Here is a 25,967-nt window from a genome sequence, read left to right as displayed (position 1 = left end):
ATATTGCAAAGCAAGAATGATAGCAACTAAAGCACAAAACAGATACTGAACAACTTGTAAATTCCCCCCCTCAAAAAAAAAACATTTTTTTCCCGTCACAGTAAAGCATGTTTTAGTCCTATCTCTACTTTTGCTGTAATGTAACAATCCGGGTCAAGCTATTGCTGTTTAATGACCTTCCTAAATAGCTAATAAAACAAGATGTGCTCTTCAAGGCCATTAACTGTACTTGCAGTGAGATAAGTTCTGATATCAATAATTGACGTTCTTTTGTTCCTGGTCAGGAAGGCAGAAAGCACCGACTCCGGGCACGCAGCCGCCCTGCTTTGCTTTGTACAGGGCGGCATTTATTTTTTGTTGAAAAAGATTCTGGGGGGAAACCTTGTTTACACAAGTAGCGGCCATTCTTCAATTAACACAGTAATTTTAAAAATATATTCCTTGAGGAAAATGGAAAGGCAGGAAAGGATCAACGCTAGGAAAGAGTGATCGGAAATCAGGTGGGAAAAGGAAGAGGCAAAACGAAATAGATAAATCAAACCAGCAGGCCAAATAAAATAAGACAAAAGACGAGAATTCAGCGAATTAATTGTGTTAACACCCCCCACCGAACAATTCGGACAATAGGCTGAAAGAGAGAGGGGAGGGGGGGAGGGGGGGAGAGCGTTTGCCAATGGATGGCGGCGCTGCAGCTTCCGAGAGGTGGAGCCCCTCCCGCCGCGTCACTGAATGCAGACACCCAGCCTCCCCCTCCCCACATCCCACATCCCGCACTCTCACACACGCTCCGTGTCTCCTCACAAGTCACCGGGCAGGTATCCCCGAGGCGGCGGCGCGAATGTGATGATCACCTGCTAAATAATGAAAGTAGTTGATATTATTTACCCCCCCTCCCCACACACAACATAAGGGGGGTCTGGAGGGTGGACAACATACAGAAGCTCTCCGATCATCAGCTTGCCTGGTCCGGGGCAGACATGGGACTGGAGCGGAATAAAAGAGCGGCGACCGGGCTTTCGCTGCACGGTTTGAAGTGATCGGCGCGCCTGCAGCCCATGAGGACACGCCATGGCCAAGCAGTACGATGTGTTATTCAGACTGCTGCTGATCGGAGACTCCGGAGTGGGGAAGACTTGCCTGCTCTGCCGGTTCACCGACAACGAATTCCATGCTTCCCACATTTCCACTATAGGTAAGGGAAAGCGAAAGAGAGAGAGAGATCGGGGAAGGTGTGCGCTTTATGTTGCAACACTGTCAGGCGCCGCTCACCACACTCAGTCATTAAACCGGGTTGTTTTGTGCATTGACAAGACTTGGAGCAGCCTCTCTCCGGCCGCTTTCTCCGAGGTGGGCACGGGCTGGCCGTGTCGCTTTGCAATGTGTTTCCGACTTGTGGAAGTGGGGAATCTATTGGAAGTTTCCAGTTGCCGCATTTCAAAGTCAAGGGGAGATCTGCGAGTCAGTTGTCGAGTTTTTAACATAAAATGCATATCCATGTTTGTAGCTGGTTCTAACACACGAGGCAACCAGCAGAAGTGCACCCAGCAGTGGATTCCCATTGAACTGAAATCTGCTCCGCGAATTTGCAAACAGTTGCATTGTTTGCGGTGACGCCGGATTGGTACAGGTTGTGTGCAAGACATACATTTAAAGACATTATTAAGCGGTGTATGTGGGTGGAGGGGGGATGGAATAGATTGTAAGGAAGGTTGTGCCACCCTTTCACGAACTTCATGTGAGGGGATCAGGTAATTGGGGTCGCTTTAGGGTCAAGCTGGCTCTCAAAGACATGACTGGAGCCGCCAATCCTTGTGGCAGATTCACTTGTACCAGTCATGTCTGAAGTCCGGCAAGAAAGCGTTAAATAGTCTGGCTCAGTGATGGGACCCGAGCACATTTACACCAGAGGAGTGTATTCGCTGCAAATGGTTCTCCCACCATAGACTACATTCTAAAGTGTATACAAACCAACCTTGAGTGACTCACATTGAAATTCAGCAAGCCTGATGAAAAGTATGGAATTATAAATAGGGTAGGATGGCACATTGAGTGAACAAAGTGCAAAAGAGCAAAAGAAGGAGCTATTGGATGGAGGGAACCAAAAACACGGTCAAAGAGGTGGATATTAAAGAGGCTCTAGAGAGTCGGAAGGGCTTCTGGATGGAGCATTGGGCCTAGAGGCAGAAGACACAGCTACTATTGGTGGAGCGAAGGGAGCGGGGAGAAGCACAAAAGGCCATATTTGGAGGAATGAAGAGTTAGGAGGGTTGTTGAGCTGGAGGAGGTTACAGAGATAGAGAGGCACAAGACAGTGAAAGAATTTAAATACAAGGATGAGAATTTTCAATCTCAGTCATCAGGACTGGGAGCCAATGTAGATCAGCAAGGACAGTGGTGATCGCTGTGCGAGATTTGGTACAGGACAGGATATAGACTACAGAGTTTTGGATGGGCTGATATTAATGGAGGATGGGCAGCTGACCAGGAGAGCATTAAAATAGTGAAGTATCGAGATACCAGATACATGAATGTGGGTTTCAGTAGCAAATGGGCTGAGGTAGGAGCAGAGACATGCAACATTATGGAGGTGGAAGTAAGCAGTCTTTGTAATGGAGAGGATAGGGGGCCAGAAGCTCACCTCAGGGCTGAATAGACGGCGAGTTTGTGAATTTTCTGACTCAGCCTAAGATAATGGCCAGGGATAGGGATGGAATCAAATTTTCTGTTGGGACTGTCTTCCCGATGTTCAACTGAAGGATATTGAAGCTCATCCAAGATTAGATTTTGGAGAAGTAGTCTGGCAAAGTAGATAGATCGACAGAGTTGGAGCTGGGTGTCTTCGGTGTCCAAGGCAGCTCCTGGACTGACAGCTCCTTGCTGAACTCCACTCCATTGCAGCTGTTTTCGAAGGCCATGCATGACTATCCTTTGCCATTTTCTCCCCAGCCTTCTCTCCTCCTGCTGTTAATAGTGGATACATTTTAAACCAATACACAAATTCAAGACAGAAACAAAAGGAATTGCCAGGTAAAAGCACCTCCAGGGGTCTCGATCTATCATTGCAGGTGAGATTCCCACTTGGCTCCAGATAACCCTGCAAGCCAGCGTGTGAGTGGATAGGGTGTTTGTATGAGAGCAAGCAATGGGAAGTTTACCAGCACTCCCTGCTAATTCAAACAGAATGCTGGAAACAGACAGCATTCAGTCAGTATTTATGGAGAGAACACACACAACTGTAAAGTACTTAAATGTAAAACAGAGGATGGTTAAATGGTTGAAGTAGAATTAACATGAGACAATAGGAAGATGCATAAAAGAAATAATATACTTTTAAAAGACGCAGAGAATATGTGACAAGTTCGCAAAGTGGAACAGACTCCAGCAGCCTGCGAGCAGAAACACATATACAGATTGTTAGCCAGATAGGTGCAGTGTCTCTAAATATAATTTGGGTTCAGGCCTGCCAAATTAGATACAACCACATGTATATGTATATTGAAATTAAACTTTTTTTGTGAATTACTTCAAGTATACCAGGAAAATAGCAGATTTGACCACAGGATTTAGAGGACATTCCACTTGTTGCCACAGGGAGTAGTTGCGGCAAATAGTACAGATTCATTTAAGGAGAGGCTAGATAAGCATATGAGGCAAAAGGGAATAGAGGGTTAAGCAGATAGATTTAGATGAGGAAAGACAGGAGGAGGCTTGGGTGGAGCATAAACACCGGCATGGGCTGAATGGCCTGCTTCCGTGCTGTAAATCCTATGTAATCCTAACCTCAGCACTTGCCACAAGAGTATTTGTATACTAGCTTGGCCATACTCACAGCTACAATGTGTTCAGTAACCTTATTAAATAGAAACAAATCATTGACAGTACTATACTAGCAATCTTCACCTGATCAACCCTTTCCATTCCAATCCATTACATTCACCCAAAGTTGTTATCCAACAGGATACTTCTGCTTCCTCTCGTGCATGTGTGCGTGCATGCATGTGGTTTTTTCATCCTTCATTTCTTTATTAAGACTGTTCATCTGTAATTTTTTCCCCAGTAATGATGAGGGATCTATACCTGAAACATTAGCATGTCTGTTCTCTCCATCGATGCTGCCTGACCGGCTGGATGTTTCCAGCATTTTCTGAATTTGTTTCAAATTTCCAGCATAATTCTTTTTGCATTTTTGGTCCAAGTTAATGAACTGTACCATTGTAGCTTAATAAACTCCAGTACGCTCTTTGCCCCCTCTTGCTAATTTGCATCTACATTTTTCTGTAGGGAGGATGTGCACCTTTGGGAGGAGAGTGGGAACTCACGATATGGCTTATGGAAACTATTCATATCAATTTCTTTAGTTTTCCAGTTTGGCAACATTTAAGCATGGCGATAGGTTCTTGATGTGTCAAACATCTGACTAACCCCAAAAAAATCCTTACTGACCCTCATTTTTACCCATCCATTTTTGCAGTTAAATTGATGAATCTGATTTTGGTGCTTCCTATCACTTGGTCATCGGCAGATTCATATGAAGCACAAGTGCTGTCCTTTTAAACTATGTGCATAACTGTTGAGCAAGCTGTGAGCTCACCACAATCTCTGGGAGATGAATTTGAATTTTAGGCACTCCCATCGAGTTTCGTCAGCCAGTCTGCTCACACATATAAAAACCCAGTACTCGAAACTACGTGTCCTTAATGGGGAAACACAGACATGCACTTATCTCATCTCTCAGAAACACCCTAATACACTCCTCATATAATTATTACTCTGAAGTCCAGTCACTGTTTTATGTACGTAGTGCCCGGTAGCCATTTTGTGCATAACATTGTCTTCCAAACCGCAATGAATAAGTAACCACTGACCAGTTGAATTTTTTTGGTAGTGTTGCTTGCAATTCTAAATTAATTTTAGAAAACCCTCCAACTTTTTCAGCACTTACAAATTTTATCTGAGGGATACTAGTTCAGTTTCTAAATCTAACAGTAAACTTTATTGCAATGTTATAAGTCGGAGTGTTTCAACTGAATAATGAGTGTGGCGGCCTCGACCTGTGAGAGACCATTAACGGCAGGGCGGGGCCATAAAAGGAGAAAGAGTCAGACTGAACATAGTGAGTTCAAAGTAAAATGAGACCTTTTATTGCAGGTCTCCAACCTGTGAGGCCTCCTTAAATATCTGTGCTCCCAAGGGATTATGGGATCCCTTGGGACTCCAGGGGATGAGCCCTCTGGTGGCTGCAGAGAGTAAGTACAAGTTTACGTATATAACAAACTCCCCACCAAAGTCAATAGTGTAACTATTTACAATGTGAGTCGATTCTTGCCCTGGTTGATCATCTCGGTGTGAAAGCTGGTATTGTTGGATCATTTGTTGGGCCCTCGCTGGGATGCTGTGCAGCTGGCCTTGTTGGGCTGCCTGGCTTGTTGGGTCCTGCTGGGCTGCTGTGGATGATGGGTTCTGCTTCGTGGTCAACCGTGGTGCCGGTTGCCACTGGTGTGTATGTTGGGGGATCAAAAAAGGCAGGGTCCAAGATGGATTGCTCAGGATAGTCCGTGAATCTGAGTTTGATTTGGTCCAAGTGTTTCCGGTGAGTGAGTCCATTTGAAAGTTTGACCCGAAACACCCTGCTCCCCTCTTTGGCCACGATAGTGCCGGGAAGCCACCTGGGACCTTGTCCATAACTCAATACAAATATAGGATCATTGCTTTCAATCTCGCGTGATACATTTGCACTATTATAGTATGTACTTTGTTGAAGCCGCTTGCTCTCTACCTGTTCATGTAGATCAGGGTGAACTAACGAGAGCCTTGTCTTAAGTGTTCTTTTCATGAGCAGTTCAGCAGGTGGGATCCCAGTGAGCGAGTGGGGTCGCATGCGATAGATAAGCAGGACTCGGGATAAGCGAGTCTGCAGTGAGCCTTCAGTTACCCTCTTCAAGCCTTGCTTAATGGTTTGCACTGCTCTCTCTGCCTGGACGCTGGTTTAAACGGGGCATTTGTGACATGTTTGATCCTGATACGGGTCATGAATTCTTTGAACTCAGCACTGGTAAAACTTGGTCCGTTGTCGCTCACCAGGACATCGGGTAGGCCGTGTGTGGCAAACATGGCCCGCAGGCTTTCAGTAGTGGCAGCGAACATGCTAGCTGACATTATCTCACATTCAATCCACTTGGAGTATGCATCTACAACCACAAGGAACATTTTACCCAAGAACGGGCCTGCATAGTCGACGTGTACCCTAGACCATGGTTTGGAGGGCCAAGACCATAAACTTAGCGGCGCCTCCCTGGGTACATTGCTTAACTGCGAGCATGTATTACATCTGTGAACACAGGACTCTAAGTCCGCATCGATACCGGGCCACCACACGTGGGATCTGGCTGTCGCTTTCAACATTACAATGCCAGGGTGCGTACAGTGGAGGTCATTGATGAAGGTGTCTCTGCCCTTCTTGGGGACCACTACTCGATTGCCCCACAGAAGACAGTTTGCCTGTATAGACATTTCATCTTTGCGCCGCTGGAATGGCTTTATCTCTTCCTGCATTTCCACTGCGACACTGGACCAGCTCCCGTGAAGCACACAGCTTTTGACTAGAGATAATAAGGGGCCCTGGCTCGTCCAGGTTTTGATCTGCCGGGCAGTGACGGGTGATTGCTCACTCTCAAATGCTTCCATAACCATGGCTAAATCTGCGGGCTACGCCATTTCCACCCCCATGGTGGGCAATGACAGCCTACTGAGAGCACTGGCGCAGTTTTCTGTGCTTGGCCTGTGGCGGATGGCGTAGTTGTATGCGGACAACATGAGCGCCCATCTCTGGATGCGGGATGATGCGTTGGTATTGATCCCTTTACTCTCGGAAAACAGGGATATAAGTGGCTTATGGTCAGTTTCCAAGTCGAATTTTAGCCCAAACAGGTATGATGCATTTTCTTTACCCCATTGACACACGCTAACGCTTCTTTCTCAATCATGTTGTAGGCTCTCTCAGCCTTAGACAGACTCCTGGATGCATAAGCAACGGTTGCAGCTTCCCGAAATAATTAGCTTGTTCCAATACACACCCGACACCATATGACGATGCATGACATGCTAGTACCAAACGCTTACATGGATCATACAACACAAGCAATTTGTTTGAGCATAACAATTTTCTCGCTTTTACAAAAGCATTTTCTTGGCTTTTGCCCCGAACCCATTGGTCCCCTTTTCGTGGTAAGACATGCAGTGGTTCTAACAGTGTGCTGAGACCCGGTAAGAAGTTACCAAAGCAGTTCAGGAGTCCCAGAAACAACCACAGCTCCATCACGTTCTGTAGCCTTGGTGCGTTCTAGATTGCCTCCGTCTTCGCGTTGGTGAGCCTGATGTCGTCCGTCGCAATCCTCCTTCCCAAGAACTCCACTTCAGGCGCCAGGAAAACGCACTTCGATTTTAACCTGAGCCCCACGCGGTTGAACCTCCTCCAGGTTCTGCAGATGCTCGACTGTGTTCCGACCTGTGACCAAGATGTCGTCCTGGAAGACCACAGTGTGCGGGACTGACTTCAGTAAGCTTTCCATATTTCTCTGGAATATCGCCGCTGCTGATCGAATTCCAAACGGGCATCTGTTATGAACAAAAAGACCTTTGTGCGTGTTGATGCAGGTAAGGCCCTTCGATGATTCCTCCAGTTCCTGCGTCATGTAGGCTGAAGTCAGATCCAGCTTAGTGAACGTCTTTCCTCCCGCTAGCGTTGCAAAGAGGTCGTCGGCCTTTGGTAGTGGGTATTGGTCCTGCAGGGAGAAACGATTGATAGTTACTTTTTAATCACCACAGATTCTGACGGTGTCGTTTCCCTTGAGGACAGGGAAGATCGGTCTGGCCCACTCGTTGAACTCGATCGGTGAAATGATGCCCTTTCGTTGCAGCCGGTCTAGCTCGATCTCTACCCTTTCTCTCATCATGTACGGTACTGCTCTCGCCTTGTGATGGATGGTTCATGCCCCCGGAATTAGGTGGCTCTTCACTTTTGCTCCTTGTAATTTCCCAATGCCTGGTTCGAACAGCGAAGGTAACTTGTTTAAGACCTGGGCACACGAAGTGTCGTCAGCGGGCGATAGTGCTCGGATGTCGTCCCAGTTCCAGCGTATCTTTCCCAGCCAGCTCCTGCCGAGCAGCGTGGGACCATCGCCCGGTACCACCCAGAGTAGTAGCTTGTGCACCGCTCAATCATAGGAGACTTTTATGGTGGCACTGCCGATTACAGGAATCACTTCTTTCGTGTAAGTTCTTAGTTTCGTACGAATTGGAGTTAAGACTGGCCTTGAGGCCTTGTTGCACCACAATCTTTTGAAAGTCTTTTTGCCCATGGTGGACTGGCTCGAGCCCGTGTCCAGTTCCAGTGACACCGGGAGTCCATTTAGTTCAACATTCAGCATTATCGGGGGACAATTCGTGGTGAATGTGTGCACCCCATGTACCTCTGCCTCCTCGGTCTGAGGCGCTGGTTCGTCATGATCCTCCGTGGATCTGTCCTCCTCTGTAACATGGTGGTTTGCAGGTTTAACAGGATTAACAGCTCGCCTGCACATACGTTGGAGGTGTCCCATTGTTCCACAGCCCTTGCAAACATACTCTTTGAATCAGCATGAATGGAAACGATGATCACCCCGCAGCGCCAACAAGATGTTAATGGCCTTGCATTCATCACCCTTGATGGTGGTCTCTGGGACATCTATGGACGTGCAGCTGCAGGCATGTGTGAGCTGCCCTGTATGTTGCGATTCGAAAACAACATCACTTTGTTCACAGTATTTGTAGCAGCACTTGTGTGCTGAGAGATTTGCTTCGTATTGTCACTGGTGGCAATGAACGCCTGGGCTATCGCTGTGGCCTTACTCAAGGTTGAGATCTCTACAGTCAAAAGTTTGCGAAGTATGGTTTCGTGGCCAATGCCAAGTACGAAAAAGTCTCTTTGAGCATGTGCTCCAAATGTCCTTCAAATTCGCAATGTCTTGCAAGGCATCTTAGCTCGGTGATATAACTCACCACTTCCTGGCCTTTAGACCTTTTGTAGGTGTAGAACCAGTACTTCGCCATCAGAACGCTTTCCTTCGGGTTGAAATGCTCTCGGACCAGTGTGCACAAATCGTCATACGATTTCTCATGGGTTTTGCTGGAGTGAGCAGATTCTTCATGAGATCATACGTTGCTACCCCACAGACGGTGAGGAGGATCGCCCTTCATTTGGCAGTGTTCTTTTCCTCATCTAGCTCGTTGGCCACGAAGTATTGGTCGAGTCGCTCCAAAAAAGTTTCCCAATCATCTCCCTCCAAGAATTTCTCCAGGATGCCCACTGTTCTCTGCATCTTTAGGTTCGCTATCTGTATCTCATCGCCAGTTGTTATGTATGCAGAAAGAGTCAGACTGAACACTGTGAGCTCAAAGTAAAGTGTGACCGTAGTCTTTTATTGCAGGTCTCCAGAGTTCCTCTCCAACCTGTGAGGCCTCCTTAAATACCTGTGCTCCCAAGGGATTATGGGATCTCTTGGGACTGCAGGGGATGAGCACTCTGGTGGCTGTACATACAAGTTTACATATATAACACATACCACTGCAAGGTACAGCTCGAGCCCGTCCGGGAGGGCGACAGCTGTGAAGAGGGCGACTGGATTGGACATCACCATAACCCAGCTTGGTGATTGGAGCATGGGCAGGTACAGCAGGAGTGGCGAAGTCGGGGCGAAAGAACGGCGAGAGATTGCAGAGTGATGTGATCAGGGCCCAGGAGAGGCGAGAGTTCGGGGCCCAGAAGAGGCGAGGGCCCAGTGGCAGCGCGGGCCAGCCCACACTGCGATGTGTGCGTGCACTAGGTCCGTGCAGCAGAGCTGTTCTCCAGTCGTCTTGATTAATCCTTGCCACTGGACCAAGACCTAGCTCTGTCAAGCCCGTGTGGTGGCTGGTGTGCAACGGCCACCACACGTTAAAAAAATCCAAGCGCAGGCATCTTCCACCCTCCAATATGCAGTTCGGGACTTGGAATATTACGTCCTTCCTTGAAACACCTGTGAACTCATCCCTTTTTGGCGTGGAAGCAAGTCATCCTCAATTCGAGGGAGCACCTAAGAAGAAGAGAAGAAATAGAGCGAAGGATGTGCTTTGTTTTGCAGTCATCGATAGTAGCCGAGACCTATGCTTTGGGTACGTAATATAGAACCATGAGGTCACAATAGATCTGCTGAGATAAAACACAAATTTTGCAGAGCCAGTGCTGTCTCCTTTTCTATTTTTTACTTTTTACTCCTTTTCTTTAACCTTTGTCATCAGGTTTTACTGTGTCTCATGCCATACCCTGACCACATGGGAAAACAATTACATCCAACAAACTGGTGCCTGGCACCACTGGATTACCGAGAGTGCTGGATATCAGGATCACAGATGTTTAGTCATATGTCTTTTAGCACATTCTGGAATTTACAGGAAATTATTTTAATATAGTTCTGATCCTACAAATTGCTGGCTGCCTGGTATCACATTGCACTCGAGTTAAACATTTTGCCTTTTTTAATGCATTCCAATTAGGGTTGCAAACGCCTCCATTCTGCAATCTCTCGCCAGGAATTAAAGGGTAATCACTGCTGCAGCAATGCAAGAGAAAAATCATAGCTGTGTTTTTTTTTTAATTGTGGTTTTCTCATTTTCTTTGAACACTTCTGTTTATTAGTTACATAAGAATATAAGAAATAGGAGCAGGAGTAGGCCATAAGGTCCCTTGAGCCTGCTCCGCCATTCAATAAGATCATGGTTGGTCTTTGACCTCAACTTCATAACCCTTGATTCCCTCAGAGTCCAAAAATCTAATGCTCCCATGCCTTGACTGAGCATCCACAGCTCTCTCGGGTAGAGAATTTCAAAGATTCACAACCCTTTGAGTGAAGACATTTCTTCTCACCTCTGTCCTAAATGGCTGACCCCTTATCCTGAGACTATGCCCCCTAGTTCTAGACTCTCCAGCCAGGGAAAACAGCCTCTCAGCATCTACCCTGTCTATCCCCCTCAGAATCTTACATGTTTCAATCAGATCACCTCTCATTCTTCTAAATTCCAGAGAATATAGGCCCATTCCTCTTATAAGAAAATCCTCTCATCCCAGGAATCAATCCAGTGAACTTCATTGCAACTCCTCTAAGGCAAGAATATTTTCCCTTAGGTATGGAGACCAAAACTGTGCACACTACTCCAGAAGTGGTCTCACCAAAGCCCTGTACAATTGCAGCAAGACTTCCTTACTCTTGTACTTCAATCTCCTTGCAATAAAGGCCAACATACCTAATTGCTTGCCTTCCTAATTGCTTGCTGTACCTGCAAGTTAACTTTTTGTGTTTCGTCTATAAGGACACTCAAATCTCTCTGAACAACATTTAAAAGTTTCTTACCATTTATAAAATATTCTGCTTTTCTATTCTTCCTACCAAAGTGAATAACCTCACATTTCCCCACATATACTCCATCTGCCAACTTATTGCCCACTCACTTAACCTGCCTATATCCCTTTGCAGACTCTGTATTTTTCTCACAGCTTACTTTTCCACCTAGTTTTGTATTGTCAGCAAACTTGGATGCATTACACTCGGTCCCTTCATCTAAGTCATTAATATAAATTGTAAATAGCTGAGGCCCCAGCACTGATCCTTGCGGCATCCCAGTAGTAACAGCCTGCCAACTACAAAATGACCCGTTTATCCCTACTCTCTGTTTATCTGTTAACCAATCCTCTATCCATGCTAATATATTGCTCCCAACACAATGAGCCCGTATCTTGTTATATGCAGTGGAGGTAGGGAATAAAGGTTGTTTGACTGTGCAAAACTGTCAGATCCCAAATTTGAAAAAGTAGCGTTCGCTACAACAGACGGAGGAACTGAGAAGTGCTGACGCACATCGCTAATAAAGTTTCAGTAATGTTACTGTGGTTGGATTAATTTAACTTTGTTTCATTAATGTTACTAGGTTGGCTTAATATTACTGGTGATTTTGCCAGTTTAAGAAATGCTGTCTTGAAGGACAAACAACTTAAAAAAATAAACTCACAGTTGGAATTTTATTTAAAATTAACGGTTCTAACAGAATTCTCAAAATCCGCTTCTTTATTCCTCATTTTGTGAAGTCTGGCGACAACAAACAAAAAACCCAAGCGGACGTTGGCAGCAGTCGCGTCCTTTCTGAAAATGGGTTTTTTCCATCGTTTTTTTTCTCCCTCCAAGTCAACATATAGGGCCCAAGTTTCAGCCTCAGTTGCTCCTGATTTTTTGGAGCAACTGGTGTAGAATGGAGTATCTTAGAAATTCAAATTCTCGGCATTTAGTTTGCTCCAGTTCTAGTCAGTTGAAACAGTTTCACTTTGGAACAGAATTTTATTTTCAACAGGGGGCGTGTCCGGCCACTTACGCCTCTTTTCAATGTTTAGGCAGTGAAAACTTACTCCAAACTAACTTAGAATGGAGTAAGTGAAGTAAAGGAGAAGGGCGGGGGAGGCTGAATGGGCCGGGCCCAAGTCTTCGGGCAGGGCCCGTCCCCAGCACCAGATTCACAGGTAGGTGGCGTTGGGTCGGGTCAGGTCCGGGGTCGGGAGCGCGGGTCGGGTCGGGGGGGGGGCGGAGGGAGGTCGGTTCGGTTCGGGTCGGGTTGGGGGGGGTGGGGGGGAGGGAGGTCAGGTTGGGTCGGGTCCGGTCCGGGTGGTGGGGGGGGGGGGGTGGTCGGGGGTGCGGGTCGGGTCGGGGGTTGGTGGGAGGGAGGGAGGGAGAGGGAGGCCAGGTGGGGGGGGGGAGCGAGGGTTGGGTCCAGTCCGGGGTGTCGGGTTGGGTCCGGTCCGGGGTGGGGGGGGAGCGGGAGTCGGGTCGGTGTCGGGTTCGGTCCGGGGCGGGGTGGGTGTGTCGGGAGCGCGGGTCGGGTCGGGGGGGTGGGAGGGAGGTCGGGTCGGGGGCGGGGGAGGGGGGGGTGTGGAGCGGAGCGGGAGTCGAGTCGGGAGGAAGCAGGAGCTGGGCGTGGGAGGCAGCCTTATGCACGCTGCCCCAGTGAGGCCATTCGGCCAGGGCTAGGGGCTGCGTGCTTCGGGCCCCTCCCACACAGTTTTGGGCGCCTGGAGCTACTGCACATGCGCGCCTACTGTAGCGCGCATGTGCAGAGGTCCTGGCACTGTTTTCAGCGCAGGGACCTGGCTCCGCCCCCTACAACTCGTGCTGCACCGCGCCCGACTCAAGAGAACCAGCAGGGAGCCGGAGAATCTGTAATTTTTTTTTATACGCACTTTGTGGCGCGAAAAACGGGTGTCCAGGTCGGGGCTGCGCCGTTTTAGGCGCGGCCCGAAACTTGGGCCCATAGTCACTAAATCTGTCCACAGGGATTAGAGTGGCACACATGAAATTGTCATCTTTAGTTGACCAGAAAAATAAACATACAGTTGCTCAGTTGGTACAACTGAAAAACAGTTACACCATCTAATTGCATGTGCACACAGTGAGTACTTAACAAATCAGAGAAATCAAGGGTTTATGTGTCAATGGGTTTATGCATGATTGGTGTATATTGACATGGTGCGTCACTTGGTTTCTTCCTTTGTCTTAAACAATCATGGCCATGTTAGGTTAACTTGTTAATCCAGTATCGACATAGGAACAAGAGTAGGCCATTCAGTCCTTTGAATCTGTTCCGCCTTCTGTTACCTCATGGCTGATTTGTACCTCATTTACCCACCTTTGTCTTGATACCCTTACCTAACCAAAATCTATCGATCTCCATCTTGACCTAGCATCCATTGCTTTTTGGGGCAGAGTTACTGATTTCCACTACTATTTGTGTGAAAAAGTGCTTCTTGATTGCTCTCCTAAATGGTTTAGCTCTATTTTTAAGTACTGTTGATTATCCCAGTGAGCTAGTAACTCCCAGTAGTGAAGTTTGCACGTCAGAAAGTGATGCAATTTGAATGTTTGATTTTAAAATTCAGAATAATTTATAACGGAAAATTAATTCTTACTGTAACTCACAGTAGGAGAGGAATTGGAGTGTATCATTTCTTGCGATGTGTCTGTGCTATAATGCAGATTAGTCTGTACAGTTTCTGATCTCAGCTGTACTGTCGGGGAAGTCACAGAGCAGGGGATGAGTATTTCCCAGAGGGACTGAGAGAGTAACTCAAAGCCGATCTTGTTTTCATCCCATGTTCACTTTGCTTTCTGAAGGTCATGATCTTTTGTCAGCTGCTCAACTGGCACAGGCCCTGCATTTATATAACGAGTAAAACGTTAATCTGCAAATGCTGGAAATCTGAAACAAAAACATAAAATGAAGGAAATATGCAGCACATCAGTCAGAACCTGTAAAGAGAAAAAAAGACAAGTTAACATTTCGGATGTAGCCTGGAGTCAGGGCTCTGCTTTTGTTTATCTCATAGATATGACTTCTACCCAGGTGCAACCCATGCGTGAAACTTTATGTTAAATAAGACTGTCTAATACAAATACGTGCCTGAAATATATTTCCTGAGAACTTATTTCTTTTTTTAGTTTGATGTCAATCCTTTTCAGCACTGCAGCAGTATTTCTGTACACACGCAAAAGACAATTGTAGTTGTTTATTAAAGGAACATTGCATATGAAAACCTTTACGGTTCTACATATCCTTCTGCTTAATAATATTCAGCATTTAAGATTCATAGCCACTTTTGTTTCATTTTAGATATTTTATGTGAAGGCTGTCTGGATTAAAAAGTTGTTGCTGCACCCCCAAAGGATTGAATACACTGCATTCCCGTCTCCACATTCACCATCTAAGATTCAGCTCCTGTGTGCTTGCTAGGGAGATTGCTGCACTAAAACAGACTGTAGTAAGCTCAGACCCAGGGCTGACTCACCACCTACTGTGCATGAGCTGTCATCTGTTTTAATGATGCTTGACCCTATTGATGAATGATCTCATTCACAAATTCGCATTTCTCCTGGGATTTATTATAGCAACTGGAATGACGCAGGAGCCTGTTGACACAATGTGGAATTTTACCATGTGTTAGCACAGAGTAGGAATGGTGAAACTCAGAGCAAACCTGACGCCGAACAGGTATTAGTGCAGTATTACTAGAGTTATTGGCATTTGGTAAAGAAAGTAACTCATTTTTCCCCTTATTTCCCTGAAGGCCATAACCTGCCTTTTTGTGAAACTGACGGGATCAGGTGCAACACTGGTTTTACACCCACCTGATTTTACTCTCCATTGAATTCGGTGGAGAATACTATTAGGTGGGTGTAAAACCAAAGTTCGACCTGATCCCGTGGGTTTCTTGCCTGGCGTGCTAGGATTGAATTACCAAGGCTGGCAACTCAACATCTAGGGGTATTCAATATTCAAAAAGAATAGACAGAAAGGAAAAGGAGGTGGGGTGGCGTTGCTGGTTAAAGAGGAAATTAATGCAATAGTAAGGAAGGACATTAGCTTGGATGATGTGGAATCTGTATGGATAGAGCTGCGGAATACCAAAGGGCAGAAAACGCTAGTGGGATTTGTGTACAGGCCACCAAACAGTAGTAGTGAGGTTGGGGATGGCATCAAACAAGAAATTAGGGATGCGTGCAATAAAGGTACAGCAGTTATCATGGGCGGCTTTAACCTACATATTAATTGGGCTAACCAAACTGATAGCAATGCGGTGGAGGAGGATTTCCTGGAGTGTATTAGGGATGGTTTTCTAGACCAATATGTTGAAGAATCAACTAGAGAGCTGGCCATCCTAGACTGGGTGTTGTGTAATGAGAGAGGATTAATTAGCAATCTTGTTGTGCGAGGCCCCCTGGGGAAGAGTGACCATAATATGGTAGAATTCTTTATTAAGATGGAGAGTGACAGTGTTAATTTAGAGACTAGGGTCCTGAACTTAAGGAAAGGTAACTTCGATGGTATGAGACGTGAATTGGCTAGGATAGACGGGCAAATGATACTTAAAGGGTTGACAGTGGATAGGCAATGGCAGACATTTATAGATTACATGGATGAACTTCAACAATTGTACATCCCTGTCTGGAGTAAAAATAAAACGGGGAAGGTAGCTCAACAGTGGCTAATAAGGGAAATTAAGAATAGTGTTAAATCCAAGGAAGAGGCATATAAATTGGCCAGAAAAAGCAGCAAACCTGAGGACTGGGAGAAATTTAGAATTCAGCAGAGGAGGACAAAGGGTCTAATTAGGAGGGGGGAAATAGAGTATGAGAGGAAGCTTGCAGGGAACATAAAAACTGACTGTAAAAGCTTCTATAGATATGTGAAGAGAAAAAGATTAGTGAAGACCAACGTAGGTCCTTTGCAGTAAGAATCAAGTGAATTTATAATGGGGAACAAAGAAATGGCAGACCAATTGAACAAATACTTTGGATCTGTCTTCACTAAGGAAGACTCAAATAACCTTCTGGAAATACTATGGATTGGAGGGTCTAGCGAAAAGGAGGAACTGAAGGAAATCCTTATTAGTCAGGAAATTGTGTTAAGGAAATTGATGGGATTGAAGGCTGATAAATCCCCAAGGCCGAATAGTCTGCATCCCAGAGTACTTAAGGAAGTGGCCCTAGAAAGAGTGGATGCATTGGTGATCATTTTCCAAAATTCTATTGATTCTGGATCAGTTCCTGTGGACTGGAGGGTTGCTAATGTAGCACCACTTTTTTAAAAAGGAGGGAGAGAGAAAACAGGGAATTATAGACCGGTTAGCCTGACATCGGTGGTGGGAAAAATGTTGGAATCAATTATTAAAGATGAAATAGCAGCGCACTTGGAAAGCAGTGACAGGATCGGTCCAAGTCAGCATGGCTTTATGAAAGGGAAATCATAATTGACAAATCTTCTTGAATTTTTTGAGGATGTAACTAGTAGAGTGGACAAGGGAGAACCAGTGGATGTGGTGTATTTGGACTTTCAAAAGACTTTTGACAAGGTCACACACAAGAGATTAGTGTGCAAAATTAAAGCACATGGTATTGGGGGTAATATATTGACGTGGTTAAGAGAACTGGTTGGCAGACAGGAAGCAGAGAGTCGGAATAAACGGGTCCTTTTCAGAATGGCAGGCAGTGACCAGTGGGGTGCCGCAGGGTTCAGTGCTGGTACCCCAGCTATTTACAATATACATTCATGATTTAGGTGAAGGAATTGAATATAATATCTCCAAGTTTGCAGTTGACACTTAGCTGGGTGGCAGTGTGAGCTGTGAGGAGGATGCTAAGAGGCTGCAGGGTGACTTGGACAGGTTAGGTGAGTGGGCAAACGCATGGCAGATGCAGTATAATGTGGATAAATGTAAGGTTATCCACTTTGGTGGCAAAAACAGGAAGACAGAATATTATCTGAATGGTGACAGATTAGGAAAAGGGGAGATGCAATGGGACCTGGTGTCATGGTACATCAGTCATTGAAGTTTGGCATGCAGGTATAGCAGGCGGTGAAGAAGGCAAATGGCATGTTGGCTCTCATAGCTAGAGGATTTGAGCATAGGAGCAGGGAGGCCTTGGTGAGGCCTCACCTGGAATATTGTGTTCAGTTTTGCTCTCCTAATCTGAGGAAGGACGTTCTTGCTATTGAGGGAGTGCAGCGAAGGTTCACCAGGGATGGCAGGACTGACATATGAGGAGAGACTGGATAGACTGGGCCTGTATTCACTGGAGTTTAGAAGAATGAGAGGGGATCTCATAGAAACATATAAAATTCTGACGGGATTGGACAGTGTTGTGGAGTATGAAATATATAGCACTCACACGAAAGGTCTTTTATAGAGAAAAGAGTTGTTTATTAAAACCTGATTAATCAAGGGAGGTCTGGCCGCATCAATACCGTTACTGAGTGCTCTCCACGCCGATCTCACAGGACAGGGGGTGCAATTACATGTTTATAGAGTCGAAATACAGAAACTAGGCGGGGAAGTGTTCCATTGGTTATTTGCCACCAGTCCCCGCCCACTTACTACTAATACATTGGTTGATACAGGTTACAGGCAATTTAATTGGTTTCAGTAATTTTTAATGATTCTATTGATACATTCAGTTCTGACAGCTGTTGCTAGTGAACAGCCCCTGCAGGTTATGTGTACTTTCCTGTGAGCTTCTTCCCAGGCTTGTTATCTTTGGCAGAGTTTGGTTACACTCTGCTTTAAAGGGGCTTTTGTCCCTCTTATCTCCTGTGTCTGGAACATCGTGCCCTTCTCTCATTATTTCTGTGAACGGTCTACGTAAATCTTGTGGGTGTTCTTATCTCCTAAGAGAATTTCTCTGACCGTAGTCTTTCCGTCTAATTCAGCTATTCTACCATGAATGCATTTTAAACCTTACTCTCAGTCTTTCTTACTTTATTTTAATTACACCAAATTACTTTACCCCAAATTAAGGTTTTTCGCCCTTCCAGACAAGTTAGAGGCAGGAAGAATTTTTCTATTGCTGGGGTGTTCCAGAACCAGGGGTCACACTCTTAAGAATAAGGGGTAAGCCATTTAGGACTGAGATGAGGAGAAACTTTTTCACTCAGAGAGTGGTTAACCTGTGGAATTCTCTACCACAGAGAGTTGTTGAGGCCAGTTCGTTAGATATATTCAAAAGGGAGTTAGCTATGGCCCTTACAGCCAAAGGGATCAAGGGGTATGGAGAGAAAGCAGGAAAGGGGTACTGAGGTTGAATGATCAGCCATGATCTTATTGAATGGCGGTGCAGGCTCGAGGGGCCGAATGGCCTGCTCCTGCACCTAATTTCTATGTTTCTATGTTCCACATTAGATACACTTCCATATGCCCTGAAATCTTGTCCAAGTTTTTCATGTATGAGCTTTACAGTGAATGTTGGCAGGTTCTTCAATTGTGCACATCATCATAAGTAGCCTAATCCTGTCTTCACACCATGTCTATACAGGCGTACATACAAACTTACATGCAAGCAAACATGCCTGTCAGCAAGGTCAATGGATAGCATGCTTGAGCAGGAACTCTGGCTGATTTTGATCCTCCCTATCCGAGCATGCTGAAGCCAGTTGTAGCATTCCACCATCGTGCCGGCTCGGAATAGTTACTGAAGAACAAGACTGGGATTGAACCTGGGATCCTTCTGGTTTGCATGGCTCAGTACCACAAATGGAGTGTACTTACCTCCTGAGCCATTTGGGAAGAACTTTGACTAATCCTATTGCAATATGGTTAAATACAAGTTCGACAGCATCTCCCAAACCCGTGATCTCTCCCACCTAGAAGGACAAGGGCAGCAGACGCATGAGAGCACCATCACTTGCAAGTTCCCCAGTTTGTGCTGAGTTAACTAATCTACATTGGGGCAGCAGTTGGAATGTTACAATTTGCCTTTGCACCCTTGGGTTATGAAGCAGGGAGCGGGGGAAATCAGTCAGGGTTCCTGATCTTCATCTCTATCTGAAACATGCTGGAAAGAGTGTCTGTATGTGCAGAGACATCAGGCAAGATGATACAATTGGTTTAAGATGCAATGCTCTCCATCTGGGTTCACAAATGAAGAATTGCTACTTCGGTGAAACACCAGAAGGGGTCTGGTGCCCAAGGAACAGTGGTGCTTGCTTCAACGTTGCACTTTCCTTTACAGCTGATGAGTAAGAGCAGAATTATTGTACAATGAGTCCTGCATTTATACTGTTCAACCAAATAACTTACAGCAAATATGGTACATTATGGATTTGTAACCATTTGCATGAATAGTTCCAAGTTTGCTAAGTGTTGATGAAGATTACTAAAACTTGGGGCGAGAAATTACGTAGCGCCCTGTTTGCGGCGATACCAATTCTAGCGGACGTGACCTTCTGGTTTAGTGCTCCAGGAGGTAAGGGGTGTGCTAAATCAAGTGTTTCCACTTCCCTTCGAGCGCTAAACCAGGCAAGAGGGGCGGTAGCGGCAGAGCGCTGCACAATCTCCAGTGCAGCGCTCCCAGACACAAAGGCTCCTTTCCTCCCTTAAAGGGAAGGGCCATTGCTGAGTGCGCTGCAAAGAAAAGAATCGACTGGTCGGCGATGGCACCCATGATCCGACGATCAGCCCAAGCACTCCAACAGAGTACAGGGCTGATCAATCACGGCAGTTGAAAAATTCAAAAACCATCAGCGAGGGCTGAGAATTTTCTTTTGGCCTTCCTGACCACCAATCCCTGTAACTACCGCTCCCCAAGCGGCCGGCCGAGCTCACAACGCTTCCTGTAGCTGCCGTTGTTGATGCCCAGCGATGTTGAGGGGGGGGTTGAAGCGAAGTTAGTATTCGGGGTGGTAACGGGGTGCTGTGCACCGGATGACGTCACGATCTCCGGGGCGCAGGAAATCGTGGCGGTAAGGTTCACCGCCAGCGCTAACCTGCAAGGGAAGTTTGCGGGTATTGGTACTTTTGCTACACCCAGGCCAGAAAGCGGTTAGCGCCCCGTTATCGACCCCCAAAGGTGCTAACGGGAGGCACAAAGGGGGCCAATTTCTCCCGCTTAGTTTTTTTTGTGAACTTACAAGTTTCTTTACTGTAGTTTTCGCAGCAAAGAAAGCGAACAGACATAGTAATAGGAGGAGGCCATTCAGCCCCTTGAGTCTGTTCCACCCTTTAATTAGATCATGGGTGATCTGTACCTCAGCTCCATTTACCTGCCTAAGCTCCATATTCCTTCATACCTTAACCTAACAATAATCTGTCACTCCACTACCTTTTCTGTGGAAAAAGCGCTTCCTGATTTCATTCCTAAATGGCTTAGCACTAATTTTAAGATTATGGGCTAGAACCTCCATTTTTTTTGCATGCTTGACGCCCACTTAACGCCCATTTTACTACTGAAATGACGTATAACGCCCATACATCGCCCATTCTGGCACAAAATGGAAACTGGCGGGCTTTTTTAGGAGAATTATCGTCGAGCATTATTTTCCCAATGGGCTTAACGCCGAGAAAAAATATCACCGCCCGCCCACTTTTTTGGGGCGGAATCAGCAGAATAGGCGAATTCAACGCCCATAATATCGCCCAGCGTTACTTTCCGCACGGAATTAACGCCGAGATTCAATATTAACGCACAGTGACTGTTTTTTGTCGTAAAGAGCATATTTACCCAAACTTGCAGCCATGGAGATCGTCCATCTTCAATTTCACCATCTTGCACACATATCACAATATCGCTCACTCAAAAAACCGCCCTGACTGAAAGAGCGCTGATGTGAGTGACCACGCTGACACACTGCTGTATGTGTGCAGCTCAGACATCAATGGTGCCCATCACCTTGGTGCCAGTTAAAGTTTACGTTGATTGATGTTAAGTTGTATTTAAACCTTTCATGGTAAGGAATCACCAGTGTGTAATGGGCCAGCTATCTGAGACAGTGCGCAACAAGGTTATGTTCAGTAACAAATGTTTAATACCAACATTGGTCTGAAATCATAAGTATCACAGCCAACAACACCCAACCCCCGCCCACACCTCACTTTTTCCACCATTGACATAAATCACATGTTCACCAACACAGAATACAAAGGCAAAGCAGAAGCGTGGTCCCCAGCCCCCATACATTGCTACAAATTGCATACATCCAGATGGAGATATAACACAGCCATCACCTACACACATGCACCTCACTTTCCTTCCCCCACTCTCCTTCTCCACACCTCTACTCCTTCCCCTCCTCACTCCACAGCGCCTGGCTGAGGAGCTCCTCAGGCGGTGCCTCACTGGGGGAGATGAAGGCAGTTGCGTTGGTTGGATGGATATGGGAGCGGGGGGTGCCAAGGGGGCAACATTCTCTGATGCAGAAGCAGGATCTTGGTCCTTGCTCTCATCTGTCGTTTGCAGTGGTGGTGCGGAATCTAGGGGTGGAGTGTTGCACTCTAGGACTACTGGGAGGGCTGTGGCAGCAGTGTTCCTGGCTATCGCATCCAGGGACTCAGCCATGCACGGAATGTACTCGGTCACGGTGGCCAGATGTCGGGATATGCCCCCCAAAGCTTCGATGAGCTGGTCACCAATGGCTACAGTCCTCTTGGACAACTGTACCATCTCTCCGCTGTCATGTCGCGCTCGTGCAACAGACCTGCCACGTCCACGAGACCTCTGCGGGATCGGCACCGTCCAAGGGACAAATGGGGTGCCCTGTGGAGAGGTGCTTGTGATCAGCACCTCCAGAGTGGAGTTGGGAATGACCGGCGGATCAATAGATGGCCTTGGGGTGGAATGGGTTCTGGAGTGTGGCGATGGAGGTTCTTCGAAGTCCGCGCTCTCATCCGTGGAGAACAGACCCAGCGGATTGATGGGTGACAATCGGAGCTCCTCAGCACCAGATGTAGTAGGATTGTCCGCTGACTCCTGCCCCGCACTCCCACCTTCTGGCCTCAGTGGTCTTGCCTGGGGCCGTGCTGCTGGTTGAGCTGCAAGACACAAATTAGGTTGTTAGAGGAGAAGGGGGTGCTAGGGTGACAAGGTGAGTCCAGCGCTACACACAGCATATGCACGACAAAAGCACCACTGCCTTCAAAATCATCGCAGACATCACATTTCATCACCATCAACACATTGTGCATTGCAATAATTTTCATTAGGCCAGCATTATTTCTATGACACTTTTAAAAATCATCTATCATATATGATTGCTCGGATATGGGTTGATGTGGCATCTATTGACTTTACATCACGCAATGGTGTAAGCTTTACTCACGTGGCATCACTTCAGGATCTGCAGATGCATCCGTGGCTGTTCAGGGGTGCTTCCCCACGAGTGCGAGCACTTGCTTCTCCATCTCTGTGATGTCGCTGGGGACTGGTGGCCCCCCACCTGTTCGCCTCGGCATGGACCTCATCATTGATAGCTTCTTCTGTAAAAGGTGACAGGACGACATGGCATGAGATCATTGCATGATATCATTGCTAGGTACTGTCACAGACACTGATATAACACATAACCGACAGATGTAATCATGATTATTATGATTATTATCATTCTTTACCTGAAGACGTACACCGTGACCGCAGGCTTTGAGTAAAACATTCCTGGTAAAAGTGCAAGACCTCACATCTGCTGATAGTTACGCATGACTGTTACAAATCAAGTTATATAAATACATAAGTACATGTAAATAAATGTAATACTTACTCTTGCGGATCCCACAAGGTCGTTCCATCATTTGCGGCATTGGTTGCTCTCACGCACCTCGTTAGTCGCCGACGAGACCACCTCAGCTATCTCAGTCCATATCCTCTGATAGGCCTTTGGGGTGGGCTTCCCACGCCCTCCCTGTGTCAAATCACCCCAGCATGACTCGACCTCCTGCAGGAGGGAGGCATTTGCCTCGTCCGAGAATCTCCTGGCTCTTTTGCGGCCTCCAATGTGCTCCTCTCCCACCTCACTGCTCTCTCCTGCATCAGTCTCAACAGCGTGCTGTGATGCCTCCTCCTCTCCCTCCATTATAGGCCAAATTCGGTCAAATATGTGGCTGGTAACAGCTACTTTTTGTTTGCCTACTTGCTGTGAAGCTCTAAAGTCTCCCTCCTTCCTCCCAAAGCAGCCACACCACACCCAGCCACACCTTCAGTCCCTCTGAGCTCCCTCTCTGTTTTCTCTTCTGCATGTCATGGTGACCCTTGACCTCCAGAATCGTGGGAATCGAGTGTTGCCATGCCGTTGCTAAGGACGGCCACACTTTATGGCAGAAGGTCAAAAAAATTTTAACGCTGCCGCCCATTTGATATTGCTCATGGTAACGCCCATTTTCAAAAATGTAAACTAGGTGTTTTGAGAATGGGTGAGAAGCTGGCGATCTGAAAACCCTTTTTTACCGCCCACGCTGGAAATAATGCCCATTTTTGGGCAATAAGCTCAAAAGTGGAGGTTCTAGCCCTGTGTCCCCTTGTTCTGGATTTCCCGACCAAAGGAAATAGTTTATCTGTATCTATGCTATTAAATTCCTTTATCATCTTAAGACCTCAATTAAATCACCCCTCAACCTTCTAAACTCAAATGAAATACAAAGCAAGTTTATGCAACTTGTCTTCATAATTTAACCCTTTCAGCCCTGGTGAATCAGCGCTGTACCTCATCCAAGGTTAACATATATTTCCTGAGGTTTGGTGCTGAAAACTGAATGCAATACTCTGGATGGAGTCAGTCCAAGGCACTTTGCAACTGAAGCATCACTTCCTCGCTTTTGTATACCAACCGCTTTGAGATAAAGGACAGCATTCCATTAGCCTTTTTGATTACCTTTGCACTAGCTTTTAGTGATTTATATACATGGATACTTAAACCCCTCTCATTAATAAGAAATATTCAGATTTGTCTTTCTTGGCTCCAAAATGGATGATCTCACATTTCCCCATATTGAACTCCATCTGCCATAGTTTTGCCCAGTCCCTTATTCTGTCTATGTCCCTTTCTGCTTCCATCTGCACAACTCACTGTGCCTCCTAGCTTAGTGTCATCTGCAAACTTGTATAGACAACTCTCTATCCACATCATTTTATATATGGGGGAAAAGCTGAAACCTCAGTATTAATCCCTGGGGAACACTGCTTGTCACAACCATCCAATCATTCCCTTTACCCCTACTCTCTGTCTCCTACCTCGCAACCAATTACTAACCCATGACCTCCAATTCCATGCACGTTACCAGGCTTTCCCTTTACAGTAACCAGCCATTGGGAGATGGTTGTCCCTCCCAGAGATGTGACCACTTAGGTAGAGCTGAGGAAGGAGACATCAGAGGCAATTTAGCACTGTTGATTTCTGCAATTTTATGTAATTGATACCAGCTATCATGAGGTAGGTGAACATAACGCTTGGTAAAATAATTGGGAGGGGACACTTTCCCCTTCAACCCATTCACTGGTACAGATTATGTCTACTTTTGATCCACCCCTCCTGCAGATAGCATTTGGTCTTTACCCAATGGGAGACTGCACGAGTACAAGATTAATATCCACTCCTCTGGTGCTGACTAAAAAAGCAATAAAGAAAGGAAAGATAGATTACGAAGGTAAACTTGCGCAAAACATAAAAACAGATAGTAAAAGCTTTTACAGATATATAAAACGGAAAAGAGTGACTAAAGTAAATGTTGGTCCCTTAGAAGATGAGAAGGGGGATTTAATAATGGGAAATGTGAAATGGCTGAGACCGTAAACAGTTATTTTGCTTCGGTCTTCACAGTGAAAGACACAAAAACCATGCCAAAAATTGCTGGTCACAAGAATGTGGGAAGGGAGGACCTTGAAACAATCACTATCACTAGGGGGGGTAGTGCTAGACAGGCTAATGGGACTCAAGGTAGACAAGTCCCATGGTCCTGATGAAATGCATCCCAGGGTATTAAAAGAGATGGCAGAAGTTATAGCAGATGCATTCGTTATAATCTACCAAAATTCTCTGGACTCTGGGGAGGTACCAGCGGATTGGAAAGCAGCTAATGTAATGCCTCTGTTTAAAAAAGGGGGCAGACAAAAGGCAGGTAACTTTAGGCCGGTTAGTTTAACATCTGTAGTGGGGAAAATGCTTGAAACTATCATTAAGGAAGAAATAGCGGGACATCTAGATAGGAATAGTGCAATCAAGCAGACGCAGCATGGATTCATGAAGGGGAAATCATGTTTAACTAATTTACTGGAATTCTTTGAGGATATAATGAGTATGGTGGATAGAGGTGTACCGATGGATGTGGTGTATTTAGATTTCCAAAAGGCATTCGATAAGGTGCCACACAAAAGGTTAGTACAGAAGATAGAGGTACGCGGAGTCAGAGGAAATATATTAGCATGGATAGAGAATTGGCTGGTGAACAGAAAGCAGAGAGTCGGAATAAATGGTCCTTTTCGGGTTGGAAATCGGTGGTTAGTGGTGTGCCACAGGGATCTGTGCTGGGACCACAACTGTTTACAATATACATAGATGACCTGGAAGAGGGGACAGAGTGTAGTGTAACAAAATTTGCAGATGAC

General features: G+C 46.1%; 1 protein-coding gene across 1 annotated transcript in view; it reads left to right on the top strand.

Moving 5' to 3' along the window:
- Positions 1 to 757: 757 nt before the first annotated feature.
- rab15 (RAB15, member RAS oncogene family) overlaps positions 758 to 25,967 on the top strand; it is a 233,895-nt gene continuing 208,685 nt past the window's right edge. The window contains exon 1 of the mRNA XM_070878938.1: positions 758 to 1,192. Within this exon, the coding sequence (XP_070735039.1) occupies positions 1,069 to 1,192 (124 nt within the window). The 5' untranslated portion in view covers positions 758 to 1,068. The remainder of the gene's footprint in view (positions 1,193 to 25,967) is intronic.

This window comes from Pristiophorus japonicus, chromosome 4 (genome assembly GCF_044704955.1).
Source record: "Pristiophorus japonicus isolate sPriJap1 chromosome 4, sPriJap1.hap1, whole genome shotgun sequence".
Classification (NCBI taxonomy): domain Eukaryota; kingdom Metazoa; phylum Chordata; class Chondrichthyes; family Pristiophoridae; genus Pristiophorus; species Pristiophorus japonicus.
This window is presented reverse-complemented; position numbering and strand designations above follow the sequence as displayed.